Genomic DNA, 24,767 nt, shown 5'->3' with positions numbered 1-24,767 from the left:
CTGAAAATCTATTTCTTTGATTTTTTTTCATTTTCTTTTTTCAATGCTTTTTGTTTAACTTAATGAAAACTTTAATGAACATTGTTAACCAAAACAGTATGAAATTTTTCTTTATCATCTGCTTTGTCTGCTACCTAAAATCTTCATCTGGTCCAAACCCTCATATTCCTCAGGTTCAAACATGTATGGCTTAGTACTTTAAGACTATCCAAACTTTAATATTATTCTTTGCTGCTAAAGTAAATTACGATCTTTCAAGGAATCCGAAGCAACTCTCACATAGCACATCATTTGCATGGGTGTTTTGAGGAGAGTGTTGCAGCATTCCTCTAAAAACTAAAAGAAATAGGTCAGCATAAAAAAAAGTCAACTAAAGAAGAAAAAAATAGGACAAAAACACAAACAGCAGACATAGGGTGAAAACAACAAAGGTGTAAAGGCCTAAAATACAGAAACCAGAAAAGTAAGCTGAAAGTCACTCTGCCAGAATGAGATTGGAACAGACTCGCTGTCACAGCCAGAATGGGACTGCAGATTGCCAGCTGTCACCCATCCAGAATTAAGACTTGAGTATATCAGCTGTCACCCATTCAGAATAAAACTAGACATGCCAGCTTTCCCACAATCAAAAATGATACTGGATTAAACTGTAGGCCAAGTTCAGCAATGCTTTGATTCTCAGTTTTCCCACAATGCATCAAGTAACTCTTTTAACTGATTGTAAAAGGACATACACAATAGTATCACAGCTTGTACAATGCTTAATAGTAGTAGTACTCACTTTCCAATGATTTTTTTCTGTGATATAGAACTTTTGGTATGCTGACAAAGCTGAAATATAAGAAGAAAATAAAATCATAATAAAGTCAATTGACATAAAAAACATTTGAAGAATAAAAAGTTGAACCACATTAAACGTCTGACTGGACTGTGATGTCTTCAGTATAATTCAAGGGAAGCAATACAGCTGTTGGCATGAACAGTTCATATAATTCATGAAACTTGCAAGGCTACTGGCAGTCTTTAAAAGCTAAAGCTAGACAATGGTGCCCTAATGTGTTTAGCCTATATCACACCAGACAACTATAGACAGATCTAACTTCAATGAACAGACTGGGGTTGCACAATTACACACAATCCATATGAAGAAAACTAGCGGAGAGATGGAGCAAAATGCTCAACTGATTATTCAAATGTTTGAAAAGGTTGTTTCATGATCATAACTGTCAAAAATATAAAAACAATAAAACCCATGTATTGAGTTACATGTGTAAAATATGTCCAAGTTTTTTCCCTTCATGTATGTATAAAACTGCTATATAAAGATTATGTACAGCAGCCATGAGGTATTGTAAAAATACAAATGTTTTTCAAAAATCAGCTTCTTATACTTGCTAAAGACCTCAAATGAATATAAATAAATAAATTACCCAGCCAGAATATATATGCTAATTTACATTTGATGCCAACCTTTGTAGTAATTTAACAATGACCTGAAAATGTTTTTGTACAGCCTAAAATAATCTGAATTACTTCAAAACATCCTTGTACATTTCTAAGGTCTTGATCTATGTTGTTACTGCCTTATAATGTATTCCTACAGTCATAATATTTTGGAGATTTGGCATTCTTATTTATTTTTTTTTTTTTTGTCAAACAAGAAAAGTTTAAAAACGTAGCTTTATTTTTTTATATATATGTCTATGTGCATACTTAGCAGAAACTTTACATTCACTCACCTCTAGCATAATGTTCAAGCAGCAGGTGAAGATGGCCCAAACGGCAGTACACCCAACTGTCTAATGGTTTTCGCTTCTTTATCTTGTCAAGACTTTCTTTAAGGTCCTTTGTATCTTTGCATTCTCTGCCATCTTTAGCAGATTTTCCATTTTCACTTTCTTTCTGATCTTTATCAACTTCCATTCTCTCATCTTTTTTCTCTCTTTCCCGGCTTATGTTGCCAGCATTTGGTTCATTTTCCTTCTCTTTTTCTTTTGTGTCAAGATTTGATAAATACTGACCAATGCTCAGTAAGTTCTCATAGTAGCTAATAGCCTGTAAATGACAAGGGGAAGCAATCATGGTTTTATGACAAATGCAGTTACAGTGGAAAAAATTAACAATCATTCTCTTAAATAAATTTCTAGTTGGTAATGTTTAAAAATGAATTGAGTAACATTTATCTGATGCCTTGGTTAATTATAAGGTAATTATTGTTTCCTTTGTATGAGTAGCTGTCACATGCAGATAGTGGTAAAAAAATGGTCTAGTAGATGGGACATCAAATTTGTTTGATGGACATAGATTGTCATTTCCCAGATTCAGGGCATAAGAAACAAAGTATATGTAACAACTGTAAAAATAAAATACTACTACAGTATGAACACTAGTGTACACTAAAGTGCATGCACGTTGTACTCAAAACTTAGGTGGAATGCACCCATAGACTGTAGATGTAAGCATGGACTACATGCAGAATATTGATATCTCTGATTATGAGGAAAGAAAGATGAGATATAGAGAAAGATAAAAAAGCAACAAAAATAAAGTTTGAAAATTCAGTTGTCTTTATGTTTGTGTCATTTGCACTGTTCATCCTTCTCTCCTTTATATCCTATTTTTGCCTATTTGTTTGTGGAGAATACATTCAGTCCTAACCATGACAGTATCTTCAGATAAAAGTTGTTTCACAGCTCTCAGACCCTACATCAAGTACTGGGAAAGACCTTTTATTGCCAGGCTAGTGATCTCTACCCTGCCTATTGTCCTGGGAAGTAATTGGAGACACTGGACACTAGTAGTCAGCTATCTTCCCTTGCATGGGTGATACCATTCAATTCTGTTTGCCAGGAGAAGTTCAGCCTTTAAGAAGGTTTATCATCCCTAACAATGAAATGGTAGCTGTCCTGATAGTGCTTTTTTTTATAAATAAAACTAAGTATTTGACCCAGCTTCAATAGATAGTTTATGACACTGCAAAAATAAGCCTACCTTTTCCATCAAAGGTTTTTTCTTGATCAAAGAGTCTTCATCTAAATGTCCAAACTGAAGGCTGTCAACATAGTAAATAAATCAGTTTTGCAGTAGTTGCAAATGTTAAATAACTTGGTACCATTTCATCGCTTGAAAAATCTATAATACTTATACCAAATAATCAAACATCTTTAATTTAAGTCTGATTTGAATTTACTTTTTAATGACGTACTAAAACGCTAGGAAAGACATTTATATCAGGGAAAATTGTAGGAAAGTAGGGTAGCCATCTTACTTTCCAATATATTTTTCTGCATAAAATCTAATAGTTGCAACTATACAACAGATTATTAATCACCATACTATATATTAAAAGCTAATGATTTTCAAGTTTTTTTGGCAATTTGCGTCATTCGCTTTATATGTCTGTATTGTATGCAATGAGATTTTAAAATTTTGCTCTTTTAGCATACCTTGTAAGCTCAGCCAGTTGAAATCGTTCTTCCGATGTTAGTTCAAGGGCTTGGAATTCGCTGGTCATTATGGTGTTGCTTGCAGTTTAGAAGCCTCCGGAATAGATAAACTTATAAATACGTCCATATATCGAATCAACAACTCCCGCTGATTGCCCTACCTTTACCGGAAATAGCAGTCTGATACGCTCAGACAAATAAGCCAATCATAATTATCTTTACAAAGACAAGTTCTCCATTGACAAATCAAAAGAGCTTTTATACGATACTGATGGCGGGACTGCTTTCCTCGTGCATTGTTCCACGGTTGGTTCCAGAGGAAAACGGATACTTGATATAGCGGAGCTACCTTTGGTTTAAAAATATTTGTACAAAAATTAATAATAAACAAAAATAGTTAGTTGTTTCACGAACTGGTAACATAAAATTAATAATAACATTATTACCGTGCGCTACACATATTATTAGTCATGGATAAATACGTGACTGTCCCGAAACGTTTTTTCTGCAACAAATGAAAAGATTAAGAGTTTATTGGTTTTAAAAGGGAAAGAAGATATCGAATGATTTTCACTCGAAGAAAGTGTTATAAAACAGGAATTCATTATAGAACAGTAAAGACTTAATAACAAAAGTAGTACTGAGACATCGCAGAATCAAATATTTCACACAATAGGAACACTGCGCATAGTCATTTAATTGCTTCCACAAACATCTTCTGTTTGTAGGTTGTGCCTACAAATTAAAGCCCACAAAATAAATATCTCACAAGAGTTTGATAAGAAATGTGAAAATGACAACATACGACGAAACTGAAAACATTTGAAAGGAAGCGATGATACCGCGACGGAGGAGGGTGGGGGGGGAACATAAAAGGGAGACCACTATTTACAGAATCTGTTTTTAAAAAAAACAAATCTGTGACTACTTCCCTTTAATACATTGTTTATGTACATTTGAGGCTCGTCGAGTATTGGCTTTTCCTTGTAGATCTCTTAGATGATGTTTTTTTTTTACATCCAGCAAAATGAAATTTTATTAATTCTTCAAACAAAGCAAGAACAGTTTAAGTGCTCAAGAGATTCGTGTCTCTTTGGAGCTTGGGATGCCACATGGGTGACGTCACCTTGGGGGAAATTCTTTGCATTTCAAGCGGCCATCTTTCGCTATGACTGACTAGCATCTGTACCTTAGGGCATATTATGTGCTGTGTGTGTGCATGTGTGCTGGGTGGTGAGTGCTTGCTTATTCGGAAAACGTGAATGATCACCTGAATAGGTTTTCTAGAGGCATCAGCAGAACAAGTGCTGCGAGGTGTCAAATTTTCGGCTAGCACATTGACAAAGGGGTAAGTCCGTTTACAATTTGTCATGTACTGTAGTTGTATTACTGTAGACAATTAGAATAATGGGAGTAATACCACGAAACACCGGCACATGTGCAGTTCTTCCAGTGATGGTGACATTCCATTAAAGATTAGAAAGCAGAAATGTTTTCGATGTGATTTAAATGACATCGGTATTATTTTCTTATTATCAGCATCACCATCTTAGCGGTATCAACACTTTCTTCGTTAATCAATCAGAAAAAAAAAACCCCAACTCGGATTTTTAAAATATTTTTCCCCACTTGGTTAAGTCTTACACAATAAACCAGTATTAATCTAAATGTATTGTTACAATAATAGTATTTTGGTAAAATCATGCTGAAATTAATCACTCTTTCACAGTTTTATTTTTTAAGCAAAAACTATTTAAGAATTAAATTATTATTATTACGTCTATTAGGACGTCACATATTCCCTTAATTTAGTGGTGTTCCTGTACATAATCAGATAAATTTCAGTGTAACGCAATTTTGTAGTTGTAAATAACACAATTTTTGAGCTACTATTAATACTTTGAAAATCGTAGAGAGAAAATGTGACACTCCTATCACCCTGATCTTGCTCATACCCCATTAGTACAAGTTATAAACAGATTCTAGCAGGTAGAGGTAATATGAATGTATTCTGTAAATTTCAGAGCCAGAAACAGCTCTATTATCTAATTTCAGAGTTGGTGATTTGAACCTATAGTTAGCAAATCCTGCAGAACCACACTTTTTGCAATGTCAGGTGGTCTCAATTCACATTAAGCATGTAAACAATGGCCAGTGGTGTACCACATTCCTTGGAAGACCTTAATTTATTCTGCTTCTGGAAAGAATAACATTAAAGTTTGCATAGTCATAAAGTATTAAGCCATACATGTTTGAACTTGACGAATATAGGGGTTCAGATACCAGATATGAAGACGTTGAGGTAGCAAACAAAGGAGACACTTTACACTGTTGTGGCTAGCATGTGTCAATGTTTATTAAATTTTTGCAAACTGCAGCTGGCCATTGAATAAAAGAAGACAAAATAAATTTGAGCAACTAAATATTTGTACATGTTTATTGTCACATGGGAGTGACAGCAAGGCACTGTTATCACCAAATTTTATAAGAAAGCTTGTATCCATAGTTCTTTAGCAACTGTTAGCATATAGAATCCTATCTGGAACTCCAAGGCTTTTACACCAAGATCTGCATTTTTAACGCTAATGTAAAGTCAGTCCTATATGGGTCTGAGATATGGCGTGTGACAAACACCATCAGCAACAAGATTCAGGGTTAGGGTAATGTGAAATGAATGTGGGGATGATGTGATCGTCAGAATATGCCTGCACCACATACTTAATGTCAGATGGCCCAAGATCTTCAATACAGACCTGTGGGAGAGAACCAACCAAAAACCTGCCAGCCAAGACATCAACTCACAGGGGTCGCAGGGTTGGGAGACCCAGACAGACATGGATGAGTTTGTCCACAGCCAGGTGGAGGCAGCTAGCATGACATGGACCCAACTAGGAAGGAATACCCAGAACTGGATCAGATAGCGTGTAGTTGTGGCCTTATGCTCTGCTGGGGATGAAAAGGAATAAGAAGAAGCAGCATACAGAATAATAGTAGGAACAAGCAACAATCTCGAGGGGAACCTGCACAAGTGGCAACAGGATCTGAGAGGAGTTAACAGAAACACTGTTTAAAAAAAAAAAGAAAACCCAACTAGGTACTGACAGTTCCTTAGTTTTGTAAAAGAGCTAAACTGTCAGCCTTTGGAGAGTTCTTAATTTATTTCCCCTCTATTTTTTTTCTTTCTTTTGATATAGTAAGATTATTTTGCAGTTGATGGTTTGTGCATTATGTTCAATTGATTCTATCATTACTAATAAGCATAGGTGTATAAGAACCAATAGACAGCTGATAAGAAAGATTTATATAATTATATTTATTATTTTATTATATTTATATAACTGTTCATATTTACTAAGGAGTCATAGAAAAAATAAATTAGAGCAAACTGAGAAGATTGGAAAGAAACTGTAGCTTTGTAAGTGGGCATAATGATACTGAAATCAGCTATTAACACACTGGACATGGGTGTGGGTGGTAAGTGTGAAGAACCCTTTAAGTATATACGATTACCTGGAATTGCAGTGTTTATTTAGATCCTAAACTTTGGTAACAGATGTGTCAATATAAATTCATGAGGCTTGAACTGTAAGATTTTAGCAAACTGTTGGCAGGAGTATTGCAGAAGGAGTTGGCTGATCTGTTAATAAGATAAGAGAGGGTACTAGTTAATGGTAGGAACAGCATAACATTACTTGCTGTAGATGTTAAGAATCTCACATGAGAATAGGAACATGCTACCATCTGTTGGCAACCAGCAGAGAGGATCAGTGTTGTCACCATTTTTAAGTCACAGGTTAATGTGCTTGGGAGTTTGGGTTTTGCTGTTTTTAGCAATAAGTCCCTGTTTATTTTTGTTGTGGTAACTACTGTGAAAGGCTTATTTTACGATATACTTTGATGTGCCTTGGTACTACTAACAGAATTTTTCTTCTTCAATACGCTTTGAAGCCTATCATCCTGTTTTTTTGCGTCCTAACACGTTAGCTGCACGTCTGTAATCCCTCCTCTACCCCCTGCCCCTTCAAGTTTTGGCTGGCCTGCCGTACAAACAACGCAGTGTCAAGCGTGCTCAGTGGCTGTCGCCCGCCGTCAGAAATGCAGTTGTGCATACCATTCACTCGCCCGCTCCCTTGACACCTCATTGTTTTAACTCGCGAGCCAGACGAAACATGGGTCATAGGTCATCTTGGCGTCAGCCAAGCGAGACGTCAGGAGTGAGAGAGCGGCGCACTGTAACGCCTGGCTCGGTTGTAGGGTGAGGCAGAGACGGGTGAGGCCAGAGGCGGCTGCGTAGGTTGCTCGTACATCAGGCTTTGTGCCGAGGATGCACACTAGTAAACACTTCGTTCTGCGAAGTTGTGGTTACTATTTCTGTTTCTACCGCTTTCTAGAACTACTTATTTTGTTTATGTTATCCAGTGTATGTATAGATCCCATATCAGTCATCTTTAATTCGCAGATCGTGATAGCAGACCTAAAGATAAAAAACAAACAACAAAACATACCCCCCCCCCAAAAAAAAAAAAAACAAAAAAAAAAACCAACTTGGCATTCGCTTGACGATTGTTGCGTCATGATTGGATGCCAGTATTATCCAATTATACAATTATCATCAAGCGAATAAAGAGGCGTGCTCAGGTCTGTGGTAACAATGAACAGGTATATGGCATGGTGGCTCCTCTAACGCTGATAGTAAAGGTGAACAGGTGTGCACTGAGAACAATAGTTTTTCCATACGATGCTTCTGTGTCGGGCTGCACTCATACAGTAGTGTATGGAAACAGTAGTTTTTGGATACGACATAAGTAAGGCATTCTGTGTCGGAGGGCACGCGTGCTGGTGCGAGATGTTCACGTGACTGGGCAAATGGCACCAGGCCTTATGACCATCGAAAAGGCGAAATTCCAAACAGCTCCAGAATGTAGACCGCATTACTATTTAAAAACGTCCGTTGTTATGAGGCTAACGTATGTTGAGACACCTGGTGTCGTCATGTTTTGTAACCACTGTTGTAAGCACGTTTTCGGCTTGGCGAGGATTGTAGAGAGGAGACGGCTGTCAGGAAAATTAGTTGTTACGACTTTTCCGTGTCACTTGCCTTCAGCGAAGAAACTAAAATGCCAAGAGTGGGCAAGACCGGAGTGTGAACAAGCACGCAGATCGCCGTGTACACCCGGAACTTCTTCCTCCCCCTTCAGCCTTCACCTCTCGACAGACGAAGAGGGATAGATAGGTGTGGGGGGTCCACTGGCGATTTGTGGAATGCGAATCCCAGACTGTCTCGGCCTGCCTCCTCCACCTGCTGTCACACTGGCGAGGTGGAGACTAGAGAATTCCTGACCTACTTTTACTCTTCCTTTGTGTCGGAGGGGAGTAATATTTTTGCTCCTTTGATATCGAGGTTATTATATATATTTTGTAAAAGGCTTGCCCACCTCCACAATAATTTGTATTGGCGTAACCTTGTGTCGGCCACCCTGTTTGTCTTGTCACGCTGCCATAGAAAGGTCTCTTTGCTAGATTTCCCCAACGGCTACAAATAGTTTTTCATGACAGACGGTAACGGCTACACGTGGTTAACATGGTTGATGCACATTTCAGACTTAAAACTTATCAGATGTGCGTACGGACACCATGTCTGTCTAGAAATACTCAATATCGAAGCAGACGTCAATTTGTTTTCTGCTTGGAACGCACGTTGTATAAAGGCTGGTTATATATGGACGATTTTCCTAAAGAAAGTTATGGAATGACCTTTTCCTCTTTACACAGACACACAGATGTGCTCAGAGAGCAGCAGTCTGTAAGCAGGTCTGTCCACTATAGCTTTTATATGTATAGTGTTCGAACAACATGTGGCTCTGTTTAGTAATATTTGACATTAATAGCTGTTTGTGTCATCGGTGATGGATTCGTCTTTTGGGCCTGGGACGATTCGGCTTTTAATGTTGGGACGATGTGATCATTGCTGGGACGATATGACTCAGGTGGTTGGGCGAAGTGACTGGTGACCGTCTTGAAGACATGTTCGCTTAGCAGTGTTGTTAGGACTAGAAGGAGAGGGGAGCACAGACCTGGACAACTCAGTATAAGACAAACTTTGAATACCGTGTCCTGGATATGGCCGGAGGTGCAGTGACTAGCCGAGGATAGCATCGTGTACCCTGGGTCTGGCTGGAGTGGGTAGGGGTTCTAGATGAGGGCAGCATTGTGTATACCCTGGATCTGGCTAGAGGGGGTAGGGAAGGTAGCTGAGGGCAACAAGGAAAGCAGTGGTAGCGGAGTTTTCACACCACACGTTTCCTTTCTATACAAAAGTCCGCCGCGTGTAAGGCCAATAACCATTAGCGTGCGTACCTTTGCTGTCTTCTCTTTGTCATGTGTTGGAGGAGGAAATGAGGATAGCAGGGTTGCAGCGTTGGAATGCCTACATGAGAGGTATTCACAGCTCCGGCTGCTGCTTTGTCTGGCAGAACGTACGCCGGCCCGTGCTCCAGTTCGCTTGCTGTCCCCCACCTCCCGACCTTACAAAGCGTCTTCCCTTCCCGCGCCAGGGCCTCGACTGCCGCCCCGTGAAATCTCTAGAATGTGATTTGTGTGCATATCGAGCCCCTTTTTCATGTGTCAGCAGCTGTTTTGTGTCTTGATTATATTCTCTCACAGCGAAAATTCAACACCACCAGCCTGGATGTCGCGTGCCCTTACTAATACTGGAAAACAAGACAGGAAAACACAACTAGTCACTCGACAGCAAGGGAAACGTGCATCGAGGTTTTCAACGAGTAAAGGTCAAATGCAAATGGAGATCATAACAGAGGGCGGTGTGAAAAGAATATCTGGGGTTGTGAGGTCGGTCTTTCTCTCTGGTTAGGTGCCGCGGGTACAGATAGAGCAGGTGAGCAAACCCCACCCCCAGGCGGGTGATTAAGCGGCTGTACTTGCGTGTGATAAACGATTGGCTTTGCTTCGTTCGATGAGTCAGTGAGCGGAGTGTGAGCGTGAAATGGCAGCTGAGTCTTGTTGAGTGACGACAACATACCAGCCACCATCACTTGTCTCATGGGGTAAGTCCTTACACCGTGCAGGGGACAGCTACACTCTCCTCAGCTTTACAGCACTTCATAGCAACTGTGCCACAGTCGTTTGTTATTGTCGAGTGATCTCTTGTTCTCAGTGTGCATGCTAGCGTGCGAGTGTGAACTTGCTTGTTTGCCGCCCAACATGATTGAATAGGTGTTGTCGTCACACTGGACATTTTGTGATCCACGATTTATTGTCTGCGTGCGTGCACGCTTTGGGGGCCGTTGGTAAAACGGGCGTTGATGGTGGTGTAAACGTCCGAAGAAATTCTATGCGAACAGTGTGGCTTGGCGCTCGCTTCACTGCCCTGGAATGTCGTGAGACGTGCCGATGTATCTCCTGGACTGTCAGAGCCCTTCCCCCTTCCCCGCTTATTATTGTCATATCGGGTGGTAGGGTAGACATCGCCAGCTGCTTGCCCCCTTATCGTCCTCCACCTCTTCCTTCACTCACACCACCACTACAGCCCTAGCCGATGGTCTAGCTAACTCTAGCAGACTCGCATTACTTGTCATCCCCCCTACAGGAGGAACCCATTAAAAAAGAAAACAAAACCGCCTGCCCTCGGAGGGTCACAGCTGGCAAACATTGCATACTGATAGAGATCACCGACTTGCTGGACACCAAAGAGCATGTGTACTCGGGGACAATTAAGTGTTGATCGCATTTGCTGTGGCCGACATGTATTACGTTTCCTCCCAGGAGACACTACGAGGACACCTTAGCCTAGGAGAGAATTCTAGTCGAGAGCTGGGCATGTCGACGAGCGAGGAAAATAGTTCGTATTCCTGTGTGTGTGTGAAAGGGGGGAGGGGAAGGTGGCGGCTTGCGGATCGAGGCCAGGCTCAGGTTCAGGCTCGGTATGCCGTTGAATAGTTGCTGTGCATGGGGCAACCTTATTCTTCATAAGCTTTGTTGATCAAGTGCGCTTTTCTTCTGGCATGTGCAATTCGTCGCGGGATCGCTGAATAGCTTTTTTGCTGGAGATAGGTGGATGGGTGGTGTGTGGAGGCCAACGCCATTCTTGTTTTGAGCTGGCATTCCAGGCGAAGAAAAGACCAGCTAGCCCTCCTGTAAACTGGCGAGGTCTGAACATGGGCAAGAGTTCTCATTCATTGAATAGTGGGAATGTGGGAGGGACCCTCAGTAGTTGCCGCACGTGACGCAGGAATGAGACTTGCGTGCAGCGAGTCTTTGCGTGAAGTTATTTGACAGATTTCCACCTGCGCTTGCGTGTTTGGGCTTAGTACTGTTCGGATTTCAGGGCATACCTGGGGTGTCTGGCTCTTTTATCTTTTGATCTTTATGGTATGTGGTCTTTAGTTGACTGCGAATAAGAATTTAGCTGTATCGAGAGGGTGTTGAAGTAGCCACGTTGTCAGAGTATATGTCAGCTCGTACCTGAGATAGTAAGGGTGTATGTCAGCGCGTACCAGAGACAGTAAGGGTGTATGTCAGCGCGTACCAGAGACAGTAAGGGTGTATGTCAGCGCGTACCAGAGACAGTAAGGGTGTATGTCAGCGCGTACCAGAGATAGTAAGGGTGTATGTCAGCGCGTACCAGAGACAGTAAGGGTGTATGTCAGCGCGTACCAGAGACAGTAAGGGTGTATGTCAGCGCGTACCAGAGACAGTAAGGGTGTATGTCAGCGCGTACCAGAGACAGTAAGGGTGTATGTCAGCGCGTACCAGAGATAGTAAGGGTGTATGTCAGCTCGTACCTGAGATAGTAAGGGTGTATGTCAGCGCGTACCAGAGACAGTAAGGGTGTATGTCAGCGCGTACCAGAGATAGTAAGGGTGTATGTCAGCGCGTACCAGAGATAGTAAGGGTGTATGTCAGCTCGTACCTGAGATAGTAAGGGTGTATGTCAGCGCGTACCAGAGACAGTAAGGGTGTATGTCAGCGCGTACCAGAGACAGTAAGGGTGTATGTCAGCGCGTACCAGAGACAGTAAGGGTGTATGTCAGCGCGTACCAGAGATAGTAAGGGTGTATGTCAGCGCGTACCAGAGATAGTAAGGGTGTATGTCAGCGCGTACCAGAGATAGTAAGGGTGTATGTCAGCGCGTACCAGAGATAGTAAGGGTGTATGTCAGCGCGTACCAGAGATAGTAAGGGTGTATGTCAGCGCGTACCTGAGACAGGGTGTATGTCAGCGCGTACCAGAAATAGTAAGGGTGAGGGGTACTCTAGAAACGCCAGCTCTATTACGACGACCTCTCCATAGACAGGCTGTTCACTGTTGCGATTTTTTGTGTTGTTGCAGCAGAAATTGCGTGTTAGTGTTAGGTATACTTTTTTGGCATTCTTTCTATATTACGTCTTAATGCAGAAATAAAATAAATTAAGCACATTTTGAAAGAAACTGAATCTTCAATGGTCACCATTCATTTCAACCCAGACCATATCGCTGTAGCCATGTCTGCCACCAAAGGCTGTTTAGTGTGCCGGTCAACTGGTGGTCACTTCACAGTCTCCAGGGGACGAAGTCGGTCAGCTTGTAGAAGACAGTAAACGCCTGCAAGCGGTGCATCAGACCTGTGTTGGGGGAAGTGGGAAGGGAGGCGGGGAATGCAGGAAGCTCGCAATTTGTGGTGGACTGCCGACCGACGGCGTCCTCACCCCACCCCCAGCTAAAGATCAGAGGAATGTGGAGGGGTGCAGGTCACAATGTTGTGTGTGTGTAGGGGGAGTAAACCTATAAAAAAAGAAAAAAACAACGCTAGGCCCTTGAAGGTGGTTGAGCAGAGAGGTGAGCAGCTAGCGCATTCCAAACTATCGTAAACAGTCGCCACGAGACAAAGCACACTGTCTCTCTCACCTTCCCCCCACCTCGCCAACTCCCAGGTGCTCGGCTGAATGCCTTGTGGCTATTGCAGCGTGAACGCCGTGTGCATGCCAGACGAGGCTTGTCGACCGCAAGGTGCAGTCGTTGCCGCACCGGCTCTAGCGCCGCGCGCCTCTTGCTGTCCTCCCGCTAACGGTAGACCAGCAGGAAAGTCTTCTCATAATCGTGTTGTCTTCACTGTCAACAAGGCTTGTGTGATACAAACTCTACAAATGTAGGCCTCTTGCGAATGGTGCCAGGAAAGGGACTTAGTGTGTAAACAGAGATGTTTAACAAACCATTGTGATTGCGCTGAGTGAACCAGATGTAGACAGTATTGGATGCTCAAACATCACAGTTTGATTTGGTGGACAGAGAGTTCAGGATAATCTTACACAATTTGATTTTGTGGACAGAGCATTGGATACCCAATCCTGCATGTTTTGATTTTGTGGCTAAACATGGGTGTACAAGGTACATTTATGGTTTTTGTAACTTATGTGTATATAATTAATATGCAGTAAAATCAAGAGAGTATATAATTATATCATTAAAAATACATTTATTAAATAAATGGAATGCAAGCTGAAACTTTCACATTCCAGTTCTGATTTAATTGCAAGGTCAAAAAAGGCACAAGGTTTGAAGTAAAAGATATAGTACAAAGCAAATGGTAATGAACAGAAATAGGTTAAGACAGCAAGTCTAGCTAGTTCCAGTGTACTTATTGAATTGCATGCAGAAAGGACATAATCTCCTAGCGAAAGCAGGAATATTTAGACAAGAGTGTTCTGTCACTAAAAAGTAAGGAGAAAGACTGCCCTGGGGCAAACTGGAGAAACCAAGGACAAGTGTCTTGTCCCCAGAGTTTGCAAAGCAGGGTGCAGACTCCTCAAACACCATTCTGTTGCTTTCATTGGGCATCTTTGCGGCAGCTTTATAACTGCTGTCACAGGGGCTAAAGATAACCTGCAGTGTCTGTAACAATGTAAAGGTCATCCTTTACTTTTTTTTTTTGGGGGGGGGTTGATTTTGTTTCTTTGTGGAGTGAAATGTTAGAGACATGCTTTTTCCTGAGGCCAGCTGTTTGTGAGGGTAGTGCCCATTTTCTTTCCCCTACCCTCTATGACAGCTAAAGGGAGTAGGAGAAAATTTGCTGTGCCACATAAATATCAAACAGGTGCGACCCTCGATTCAAACACTAATTTCTAATCACTTGGCTATCTGCTTCCCATTTCTGTGTCTGCACACCCCTCTTTATGTTCTTAAAATTCTGTTATATAAGTCTTTTTCAATTATTTTAGGAAGATAGAATTAAGATACATAAATTCTTAACTTTTTTCTCTCTTGTAGCACATAATTCAGAGGTGATCTACGAAAACTCAAATTTTTCCAAGCGTCGATGCTCTCTTTGCCATCTTCATCAGACTGCAAGCATGGCCCAACAGCAGCAATATCGTGACCCTCCTCCATATCCTGGTCACTCTAAACAAGTCCTCAACAATCAGCCAGGTAGATGGTGCTTTATGTTATGCGCTGGTCAGTAGGACTTTAATTCAGAGTGTGGGCATGTGTTACAAACTAATGGTGGAAAAACTGATGGGACACATTTGTGGGAAACTTATTACACATGGTACTGTTCCACTGAGGCTTCTGTTGACAGGGTGGACAATGCAAAGTATTACTGTAGCAAAGACAATGAAAAAGCCACAGGTTAAAGTGATGACAGCCAGCACATCATTTACCATTTAGCAACAGTAACAGCCATGGTGCTGCAAGTATACAACAGTGAAACAGGCCATTAAAGAATGCTAATACACTAAAGTAACAGTGACATTAAGCATAGTGCATCACAGGGCTATATGGTGTAGTTACAGTGACAGGAGGCTGTATTGTTGTACAACGTTGCAAATTTAACAACAGGCAAGGATACAAGGGGAAACTACCAGGGAGCTTTATCAAATATCATGTATACAACTTAATGCTAGACAACTTAAATTTTGATTTTTATAGGCTTTTTTGTTTCTTTTTCTTACACACACAGAGGAAGATACATATTTACAGGGGTGTTAACATATTTGTCTGAAAAAGAATGCTACAAACAGTTTTTTTTTAAAACAATGTAGTTATATTAATTGTTATGGTTTATGTGGAAGGTCTTCGACAAAGTTTTTCGGGAAGCGAGACCAGCACAGATGTTTCTCTTTCTTCAACGGAGAACCTGGCCACGTGGCAGAGACAAGAACCACAAGGGGAGGAAACTCAAGCACCCCTTTACCAGCAACTGGATGATGGCGGCTACAGCATCCTGGCAAGGCTGGGTATGCCATCTGCAGCGCTGGATATGAAAGGCGGGCAGGATCCACAGGTTCCATCATCACTGTCTTTTCTGTCTGTTGGATCGCATGTTTCGCCATACTTTGCACACCCCGTACACTCCCAATCAGTGTATGCTAGCACCTGTGGACCAGCTAGTCAGGAAGACTCTACAAATATTTACAGTGTGGTAGGGAACAGAAACACTTTGACAGTTCCACATCATTGGCAAGCACATGGACTTCCCCCGCCACAGTCTGGACAATACGCACGAAGTGTTACCCCCACCTACCACCATCCCCATCCCTATGTCAACTCCCAGTGGTCACCTGGGGAAGGGGTGGCAACTACTCGCTCATCTCAGAATACACAATTGTTGTCTTACTTGGTCAACTTGCCGCCACCGCCAGAGTACCCAGGAAACAAAGCATCGGACAAAAAGGATATATGTCGATCTCATGAACGCATACCATGTAAAGTGGAACTGACACGTTCACACCCAGACTTGTCCCGCTTGTCAGAGCCAGCATCTTCACAGGGTCAGCCTCAAAGTGGGACAGCCCCACTAGGCATGCACACAGCCAGTGAACCCATCTTTACCATTGCTGCTTCAGGGTCAGTTTCAGTAGACATATTTTTGTATGGAAAGGGGGGGGAGACTTTTTAATCTTTGTGCTCTAAATTGAGAAGAGTGTAACTGGGAGAAGGTGATATGCAATGGGTTGAATTAGAAAATGATGCAGAAACTAAATCTCCTACATGTAGTTCTGTTTTAATGGTTAATGTGGTTGGTTATGTATAGACTCCAGCTATGTAATTTTGGGCTATCAGAAATGGGATATTGAACTGGTATTGTAAACACGACACAGCTTGTGTATGCATGTTGTCCGGTTTGCAGTGTACAGTCTTTTTGTAGACTTAAGTTTTGTTATTGCCATAAATACAAGGATCAACTTACCAGAAATCTTTAAATTTTTTGAATAAAATGTCTTTTGGATATAGTTATTTTCAGCTGGGCTATTGGCGAATATTTCTATAGGTGCAGCTAAGTGTAAGATGGTTTGAGCTACCATGCTAATGTTGCTGACTATTTGTGTGTCAGATATTTGTAGTCATAACTACTTATGAGAAGGATTAAGAATTAAAAGTGTTTCATTTTTTTTTTTTACCATGTATAGGTCATCAGGTTCAGGGTCCCAGGTGAAGCTGCAGCAGTTAGTGGCAATGTTGTCAGCAGACAATGAAAAACTAAGAGAAGAATTAGCATCATGCTACAAAAAAGTCAACAAATTACAGAAGGTAGAGAAAGAAAACATCTGTTATCATTACTTGATGCTGTAAAGTGTTCACTTTATCTTTTTTCTTTTCTCGGTTCTTCATTCTGTATACTTTTGACGTGTGTCTTTATTTGTCCCAGAAGGACTGTACAAGGCCGTCCTTTGAATTCATGATTTTCTAAATAGGTAACAATCATTCACTAAATCAGGACTGTTTAAATAAAGTAACAGTAGCATTAGATTGAACAGACCTCTATTGAAACTGGCAATTATTTACCTCCTTATCATAGAGACCATTGTAAGAGAGACATACACCAGGTGCCAGGCATTCTGAAGTATAGAATCTAGCTTTATTTTTTATAAACAGTGTGATGTTGAGAGTTGCCACAGAGATCAAACAGGTCAATAAGCAGAGTTCATTATGCCCAGTGAAGATGCTCTTTACAAAATTATAGTTTACTTGGTTTTCCATATCATAAACAGTCATTTTTGTGTGTACAGCTGGAACTGGAAATACAGAATGTTCATGAAGCTTATGAATCTTTGGTCAAGTCATCTCAGAAACGAGAGATTCTAGAAGCAGCTGTGAAGTCCAAATTGGAGGAAGAAGTTCGTAGGCTGCGTTTGCAGTTGGAGGAGGTTCAAGGTGAGTCTACAGCTGTGGGGGAATTGATAGTTGACAGTTTGAATACCTGGGATAAACAAATCACTTTCATGTCACTCTGATATGCCACAGTTTGTTCTTTTTGTTGATATGCAACATATATAAATAGGATGTTAAAGATATAAACAACTAATTGGTTGTTTAAAGGCTACATAAATAAGGATTGAGTATGCTATATAGTCTAGTTGTTCCAGAGCACTTGTTACCCAGAAAAGAAAACCAGTGTTAAGTATAATTTTTTTGCTGGCTGTTAGTATAGATGGGAAACTGATGCAAGATTCTTTTTTTTTTCCAGCTAAAAGCCACAAGTCAGCAGTTACGAAACAACAGGTAAGCACCCATAAGAGTTGCTAATTTTCTGTTAAAAACCTATGATACTCTGCAGCCCAGTATTCTCTACCCCGTGTGTCAGGTTCTTATTATACATCTTTTTGCTCACCAGTCACTTCTTTCTTTTTTTGTTTTTGAGACCAACTTCTATTATTATGTTTGTTTGTTTTTCTGTTTTCTAAAGTGCTTTGAGCCACTTTAATGGTGGGGAAAAGCGCTATACAAAAAAACTTCTTATTATTTTGAGACCCCTTTCTTGCTCACTCCCTTACCCATGTGCGTGTACATGCATTCACTGCATATTGTATTGCTACTTCATAAATTTAATAGGTGACAGAGGGTTCCTTGCTGAAAATAAAATAGGACTGACATTTTGTTTATCACCATGCTTTACTGCCTTTTGATTATTTGGAATTTTAAATTTCCCCCCACTGCCACTTTGTATAATTTCATGGCATGCTATAGGAAGTGCTGGGGTAGCACACTGAAATTTCTGGTTTTTTCTTGCAGTCATTGGAGTCCAGTTTACCCAAAGTGAAAAGTGAAAGTGATGTCACCATTTCCAAGCTGTTGTCACAAAGTGAGTATGCATTCTGATCCATACATGGATGCTACACATTATTTGTCTGTTTGATCATTTGGTAACAGGGGACCAACAGGGGTCTGTGTGCACATGCACACTGCTCTTCAGTCTTTTGGATCTGTGTAGCTCAACCTTTACTATTGTCTTTCTCCTTAAAGGAAAATTATCATTGTCACTTATTATTAATAGGTTGTGCAGCTAAAGTCTTCACCACCCTGAAAGATCTGTTTGAGGGTTTGCAAGTAGAAATACTTTTAAATCTATAAATCTATAGAACATTATTTTGTACTGTTTAGATCAGCAGCTGGCTTCACGGCAAGAAAACTTAGAGACACAGGTCGCAAACTTGCAGCTGTCAGCTGCTCAGCACAAAGCACAGCGGGACCTTCTTAATGCCAGGCTGGCTGCTGCGCAGGACAACCTTTGCCTCTTAGAGGATGAAGTGAGTGTCTTTTATCTACTTTAACTACATAAACATGTATACTAGAATGCAAGGGTCTTTTCCATACATATTGAGGTTATGTGCTGTAGGCTTTACCTTTTAAGGAAAAAACATTTTTGGATCAGGTCCGTAAAAAGGATATGCAGATGGGACGTGTTGAACAGCTACAGAAAGCATTCACCTCACTTCAGACATCAAGTGACCGACGAGAAGAGATTGAGAAACAACTTCGTCTGCATCTGGAACGGGAACTGGATATGTACAAGTCACAAGAAAAGGTAAGATAAATACAGACTGAGTCTCTCAGTAAAAGAAGCTGCAGCAACTTATTCTGCACAATTCTGGATAGTTTGGTTAGGACAAGAACTTGATGCTCTTTGACAGTGTATTTCATATTGGATGGTAGAAAACAGTCTAAGAGAGATTTGAGTGTTTTTAGGATTTGTTGTCTCCTCTTAGGGCCTTGCGACAGAGACAGAGATAGTAAGAGAGGAGGGCAAGTGTGTGGCTGGTCTGCAGCAGCTGCTGAGTGAGAAAGATAAGAAAATCCTGCAGCTACAATCTCAACTTGTTAAGGTGAGCATCACCTCCTCTCAAAATGTCCAGAAGATTGTTGATGGGGTAGCATAGGTGTAAAGGAATACAAACAAGCAGGACATCACCCAGTCTTATAAAAATACTGACCATTGAACCTAACAGTCTAATAATACAGTCTAGTAGGAACATCATATCTTTAAATATGAGTAGGTGTTTCTGTATATGTAGATTTTTTTAAACAGGCTAGTATCAAAACTTTTTGTTGGAATTTATGTGCAGTTGGAACAGAATTTTTCAGAGCTGCAAGCTTTGCGGCATATGGAGGACAGAACAAGCACCCAGTAAGTAGATATCTTTTAGTTCATGTTTGTTGTTCATAGTCAGCAGTTTAAAGTGTTTAAGTTTGAAACTTCATCTTCAAAGTAGACATTGTTGTAATGGTGGGGGAGAAAAAATGTGAAATTGAAGCAAAGCCATTTGTAAATTTATTGATACCTTCCCCACCCCCCGAAATTTCTTGTATGGAAATTATTTTTTAAACTTTAAATCTGTTTGAACAGTGAGGTACAGATTGCAGCTTGGGAAGAAAGTTCTGTGGAAACAGGAAAATTATTTGATGAAGCAATGTCTGAAAAGCTACAGCATATTGAAGAACTGTATCAGTCAAACCGACGAGTGGCAGAATTGGAAGCTAAGTAAGACTCTTGTTTTTATTCTGGTTTCTGGTCATAAACTATAAGACCTATTGACATGCAAGTACTGTGTAAAACTTAGCTGTGCGACTGGTGAGAAGCAGCTTCTTTTTAATTAGAAGAGGGGGCTTTGGTTTTGACCTTGATGATTATGTGGCTTCTATTGAGTGGTCATCATGATAATGAAAATTGTTGACTGGTCATTCAATGAGAGCTTGGTTAGTGTATCAGCAAAGCTGTTCCAATATTTCAGTGGTCAATTTGTAAAGTACTTATTTGGCTGAGAAGACTGTGTATGCCCTCATTTTTACTGAAACTATTGTTGCTATTGCAGGGTTAAAGGTCTTCAGAAACAGTTGACAGAAAAGGAGGCTATGGTCAAGATGTACCAACGCACACCAGCCAGCCTCCCACGCAGCTCCAGTGTGCACACTCTTTCCTGCTCCCCTCTCCACTCTCCCCGTCCCTCCCTCATTGCAACAACTGCACTCACACGGCCACTGACATCAACCACTGCATCAGGAAGCAGCAACGGTGACTTTGTTCATGCCAGACATGTCAAGACAGGTAAGTGCAAAATTGGTTTGTGGTGTAACACTGGGCTACATTTTGCCTTCATTAGATTGGTTTGTTGTTGTTAGGTTAACCTGTGCACCCTTCTCCATTAAATTCAACTAAACAAAATTTGGATTTGGTTGTCAAGGGCCTTCTAGAATGACTGTTATAAAGTTGTAGTTCATCAGACAATATTAAATTTTTAGGAGTATGTTTTGGCGTAATTTAAAAGTAAATTATCAGTGTAGTAGTACTTCCAACTAATGAATTTACAATTTTTGAAATATTTATTTGATTCTATATAAGACATTTAAATTTTTTTGCATTATTAATTATTTTTTACCTACCTTCTTTTACACTGTAGTGCTACACAAATAATACATACTAAACATTGTGACAGTCACATTAAAAAATTCTGGTTAATGAATATCGGTAAACATGCAAAAACAGTAAAAATGTACTCTTTGTAGAAAATGCTCTGTTTGAGATGTTATCAGCAATTGCTGGTGATCATAAGAAGTAAACAAAATTTAGCTTACTCTTTTTAATCCCAACTAGTGGTTGTATGGTTTGAACGAATAATTCCATTATCTCCAGCCCTATTATTATCTTCTTCGTAAACAACAAAGGACTCATCCTCTAAATAAAAACTTTTAGCTTCAGTCTCAGAATCAGATAATTTTAGAGTAAATAGTGAAAACAAAAGGCTGCTCACAACCTACATTTGCACAGTAATAGTAAAAAGGAAGGAAGTGATGTGATCCTTTGTCTTGTCTTTCTTGTAATATTTTAAGAACATTTTGCATATCTTGTGCAATTATATAAATTTTTAATCATCTTTAATCATTTTCTAGTCATAAAATAACTTTTAGTGTGAAGTTTTAAAATAAACTAAGTCATTTTACATTATGTTCATATATGTTCTGATTGATAGTGAAAAGTAATAAAGTTTTTAAGTGACTATAACTATTAAAATCTGTTCTTTTTCAGGCAGCACAAGTGCCATAGAAACTGGTCGCAAAATGTCACTTGATGACACCCTCAGTGAACAGCGCCAGGCTTGTCACCCAGTGGTATGTTTTATCATCTTTCTCCCACCCCCAACTACCATGTGTGATGGGAGCTTATTTTCTTTAAAATAAAGTATTCAAGGACACTGCAGCTATTGTGTGACTTAATATAAATTCCAGTACTGCAACCATGTTTTTGGTCTTGTTTTTTGTTTTAATGCCAGGACATTTTGACAAGATTGCCTTAAACACCAGCTGAGATTTTCCTCCTTTCTTTTCAGAGCAAAAGTGACTCAGAGGAGGAGACAAGACTGTGGCAAGTGTGAGCACTTTGTCAGAAGATTTGTTGGTGCATTATCTTGATTAGAGACAATAAGCAAACTATGTGCCACAGGAATTTTTTACTTGAAGATAAAGAAAAGGACCTGGTCACAAGTGAAAACATTTTGAACTGTCCATGCCATCAGCTGCTGAGTGATGCAACACACAGTTTGCCATGCTGTTTGACAGCATCACCATGGAGTGTTTGTTGCTCTATTTGCAGTGCTGCATGATTGGTCATCAAGTTGTTCCACCATCCCATGTATGCAAGCTGACTGACAAGTCTTTGTAAATGGGCCATTGGAGACACATCTGGAAAGAAAGTGCATATGTTGCAGTGACAAGTTTTTTTCCCATCAGCCAGATAGGACATGTACAGTCTTGTCATGCAGTTTCATTTTTAACAGAGACAAAGAGGCTATCTCTGGGGCGGTTACGTAAGAGCTTAAGAGTGCTATTTGCCTGTTACTGGCCTGCTAATATAAGTGCCCCTAAAGACTGGAGTGTATTATGCCTAAATAGCAGCACAAGTGCAGACATTTGAACTCTGAGAGTTGCCATGTCACACCATACATCGTTTTATGAGAATATAGATGATCAACCAAGGGAGGCTGATTGGGTGGGGAATTGCAATCTTGATTTGAAAGTGCTGAAGACTGAAGCACCTTGTTTATATATATGCACAAGAGAGAGGCCCCATGTCTCATACTTCATGGAAAAAAAATGTCTCCAGGTTGCATCTATTTAATAATTTTTATGGGGGAGGGGCCTTCCTTTGCAAAGAATCCACAGTACAGATAGGATACACATGAGCATTGATAATATAGGAATTGGCATGGCTACTTATTTATTCTTGCTATGGTACAAAAGCACATAGATGGGAAAAAGTAAAATGGGGTCAGGGGGGTTGGGAAAAGTGCCCTGATGAAACGTGCAATATGTCTTGGTGGTGCTGTATGCTGGCCTTGTGTCTCAAGTTTGATGAAAATGTGCCCACTTGAAGATAGGTCAGTTGTTTATATCTGGGGAACACACAGATGCACAGCACCACCCCTGAGAAAATAGTATGTTTTTTGGGGTGGTTTTTTGTGAGACTTGGTTATACTCTTTCCTGCTGTTGTTGCAATACCCTGGCATTTGTGCATCACCTTGTAACAAACATTTGCAGTACAGACTGGCTCCACACTGACAGTTGATGTACAATAGTCAGAAATGCTAACATCTAGTCCCATTTTGTGACAGAATGTTTTGTTGTCAACTGTTTTCTTTCATCAGCTTGTAAGATATTTGTTATATGTGTTGTGAGGTGATGAAGCACAAGCATGACAAGAAGCAGAGACAATTTTAGACCTGTGTTCATGTTGATTAGGGTTGGAAAACTTTCTTGCATCATGTGCTTATTGTCACTTGTCACAGTACACAAAAGTAGAAAATTCATGGTGTATTTGATAAGACTAGTAGTTTAATATCGGTGCTTTAGTCATTTGATCTAGTTTCTCAAGCACTAGCTACTATTGTTGCTAGAGCCATTGCTGTATTTAAGAAATGTGACTGGAGAGTCATTACTGATGATGCGAAGGTAATATTTTCATGGCTTTTTTTAAAAATGGGGATGGGGTGGTAGATGTGGTGAACAGAAATCGGTCAAATAAGCTTACTGGTCAGTTGGATGGTAGATGTTTTGCATGTGGATTGAATGCTTTGGCTTGGAGCTGCTTGCAGATCAGGTTATGCGCTGATAGGAAGAAAACTTGTGACTACCTGCTGGTCAGGTGATAATTTGCAGGATGCCTGCAGGTCAGGCAGTGTGATGATGGGCCAGAGGTGGGTCTCTGTCTGCTGGTCAGGTAATCATGTTGGTGGGAGAAAAGGGTACTAGCACTGAAAAATCTGCAGATTTTTTTCTGAGATTAGTTTCTTGCTACCTTTAATGAAAGTTATCAAAATATTTATCAGAAATGAACTTGTGTGTGAACATTTCATTATTTGCTGTCATTAATTTGTAGAAATGAGGTAGTATTCTGTATTTTTGTAAGATCACAGTCCTTTTTACTTTGGTGATACACATTAAAGCTGCCTGTGCTGATTAAATCCATATCTAAAAGAAGAGATATTGTTGCTATACTCACACAAGGCCTGTTTTCTATTTTGATAGTAATCTAACTGAAAAGTTTGGAGTCTCCTTTTTTACTTGGAATGTTACATTTTGTGAGTAAGTTTCATTTTGAGCCTTTTTTCTTGGAATGTTAACTTTGTGAACAAGTATCAAACTTTTGAAATTTTATACCAACATAATAGTTGAATCATTTTATGCCTGGATTATGATGTCTGATGTGGTTTTTTTTGTCTGGAATGTGTAACTGTCATGTGATGTACACTGCTTCTTCTGTAACCTTTTGAGGAAGAAAGCAGACTGAATTGGAATAAATTATTTTTGTGAAAAGGGTGGTTTTCCCCGTTTTGCTGTCTTAAACAGCTTGTACAATAACCATTCCTTTATTAGTGTATAGACAGACATATGGTTCATATATTTTGTACAGCCAGTTATGCAATTTTTGGTAATTTAACTACTTATACCTAAAATAGATGATTGAGAATGTCATATGTATTTGTTTTAATGTGTACGGTATGAGAGTTGAGTGCTAAGGAAGGGTTCAGTTGACACTTGTGCTCATCCAAATCACA

General features: G+C 40.1%; 2 protein-coding genes across 4 annotated transcripts in view; one reads left to right on the top strand and one right to left on the bottom strand.

Annotated features, from left to right (window-relative positions):
• LOC112554796 (histone demethylase UTY-like) overlaps nt 1-3,679 on the bottom strand; it is an 82,902-nt gene extending 79,223 nt beyond the window's left edge. The window contains exons 1-4 of the mRNA XM_025222837.1: nt 3,447-3,679; nt 2,992-3,052; nt 1,740-2,055; nt 782-831 (exon numbers count right to left, since the gene is read on the bottom strand). Of these exons, the coding sequence (XP_025078622.1) occupies nt 782-831; nt 1,740-2,055; nt 2,992-3,052; nt 3,447-3,514 (495 nt within the window). The 5' untranslated portion in view covers nt 3,515-3,679. The remainder of the gene's footprint in view (nt 1-781; nt 832-1,739; nt 2,056-2,991; nt 3,053-3,446) is intronic.
• An 894-nt stretch (nt 3,680-4,573) lies between these two features.
• LOC112554758 (angiomotin-like) lies at nt 4,574-24,684 on the top strand. 3 transcript variants are annotated; one of them, XM_025222749.1, is made up of 15 exons: nt 4,574-4,794; nt 14,709-14,867; nt 15,512-16,286; nt 16,850-16,970; nt 17,450-17,594; nt 17,908-17,942; nt 18,453-18,522; nt 18,822-18,967; nt 19,093-19,245; nt 19,427-19,543; nt 19,784-19,845; nt 20,065-20,199; nt 20,531-20,763; nt 21,742-21,824; nt 22,043-24,684. In XM_025222749.1, exons 2-15 carry the CDS (start codon nt 14,792-14,794, stop codon nt 22,085-22,087), a joined length of 2,196 nt encoding a protein of 731 aa, XP_025078534.1. In that variant the 5' UTR covers nt 4,574-4,794; nt 14,709-14,791; the 3' UTR covers nt 22,088-24,684. The 3 variants fall into 3 exon arrangements, with proteins under 3 accessions (XP_025078534.1, XP_025078535.1, XP_025078532.1); XM_025222750.1 differs by lacking the exon at nt 4,574-4,794 and adding an exon at nt 9,387-10,510; XM_025222747.1 differs by lacking the exon at nt 4,574-4,794 and adding an exon at nt 12,694-13,829.
• Nucleotides 24,685-24,767: the final 83 nt, after the last annotated feature.

Source organism: Pomacea canaliculata, linkage group LG14 (genome assembly GCF_003073045.1).
Source record: "Pomacea canaliculata isolate SZHN2017 linkage group LG14, ASM307304v1, whole genome shotgun sequence".
Taxonomy (NCBI): Eukaryota; Metazoa; Mollusca; class Gastropoda; order Architaenioglossa; family Ampullariidae; genus Pomacea; species Pomacea canaliculata.
Note: the sequence above shows the minus strand (reverse complement) of the source record. Positions and strands in the feature narration are given on the sequence as shown.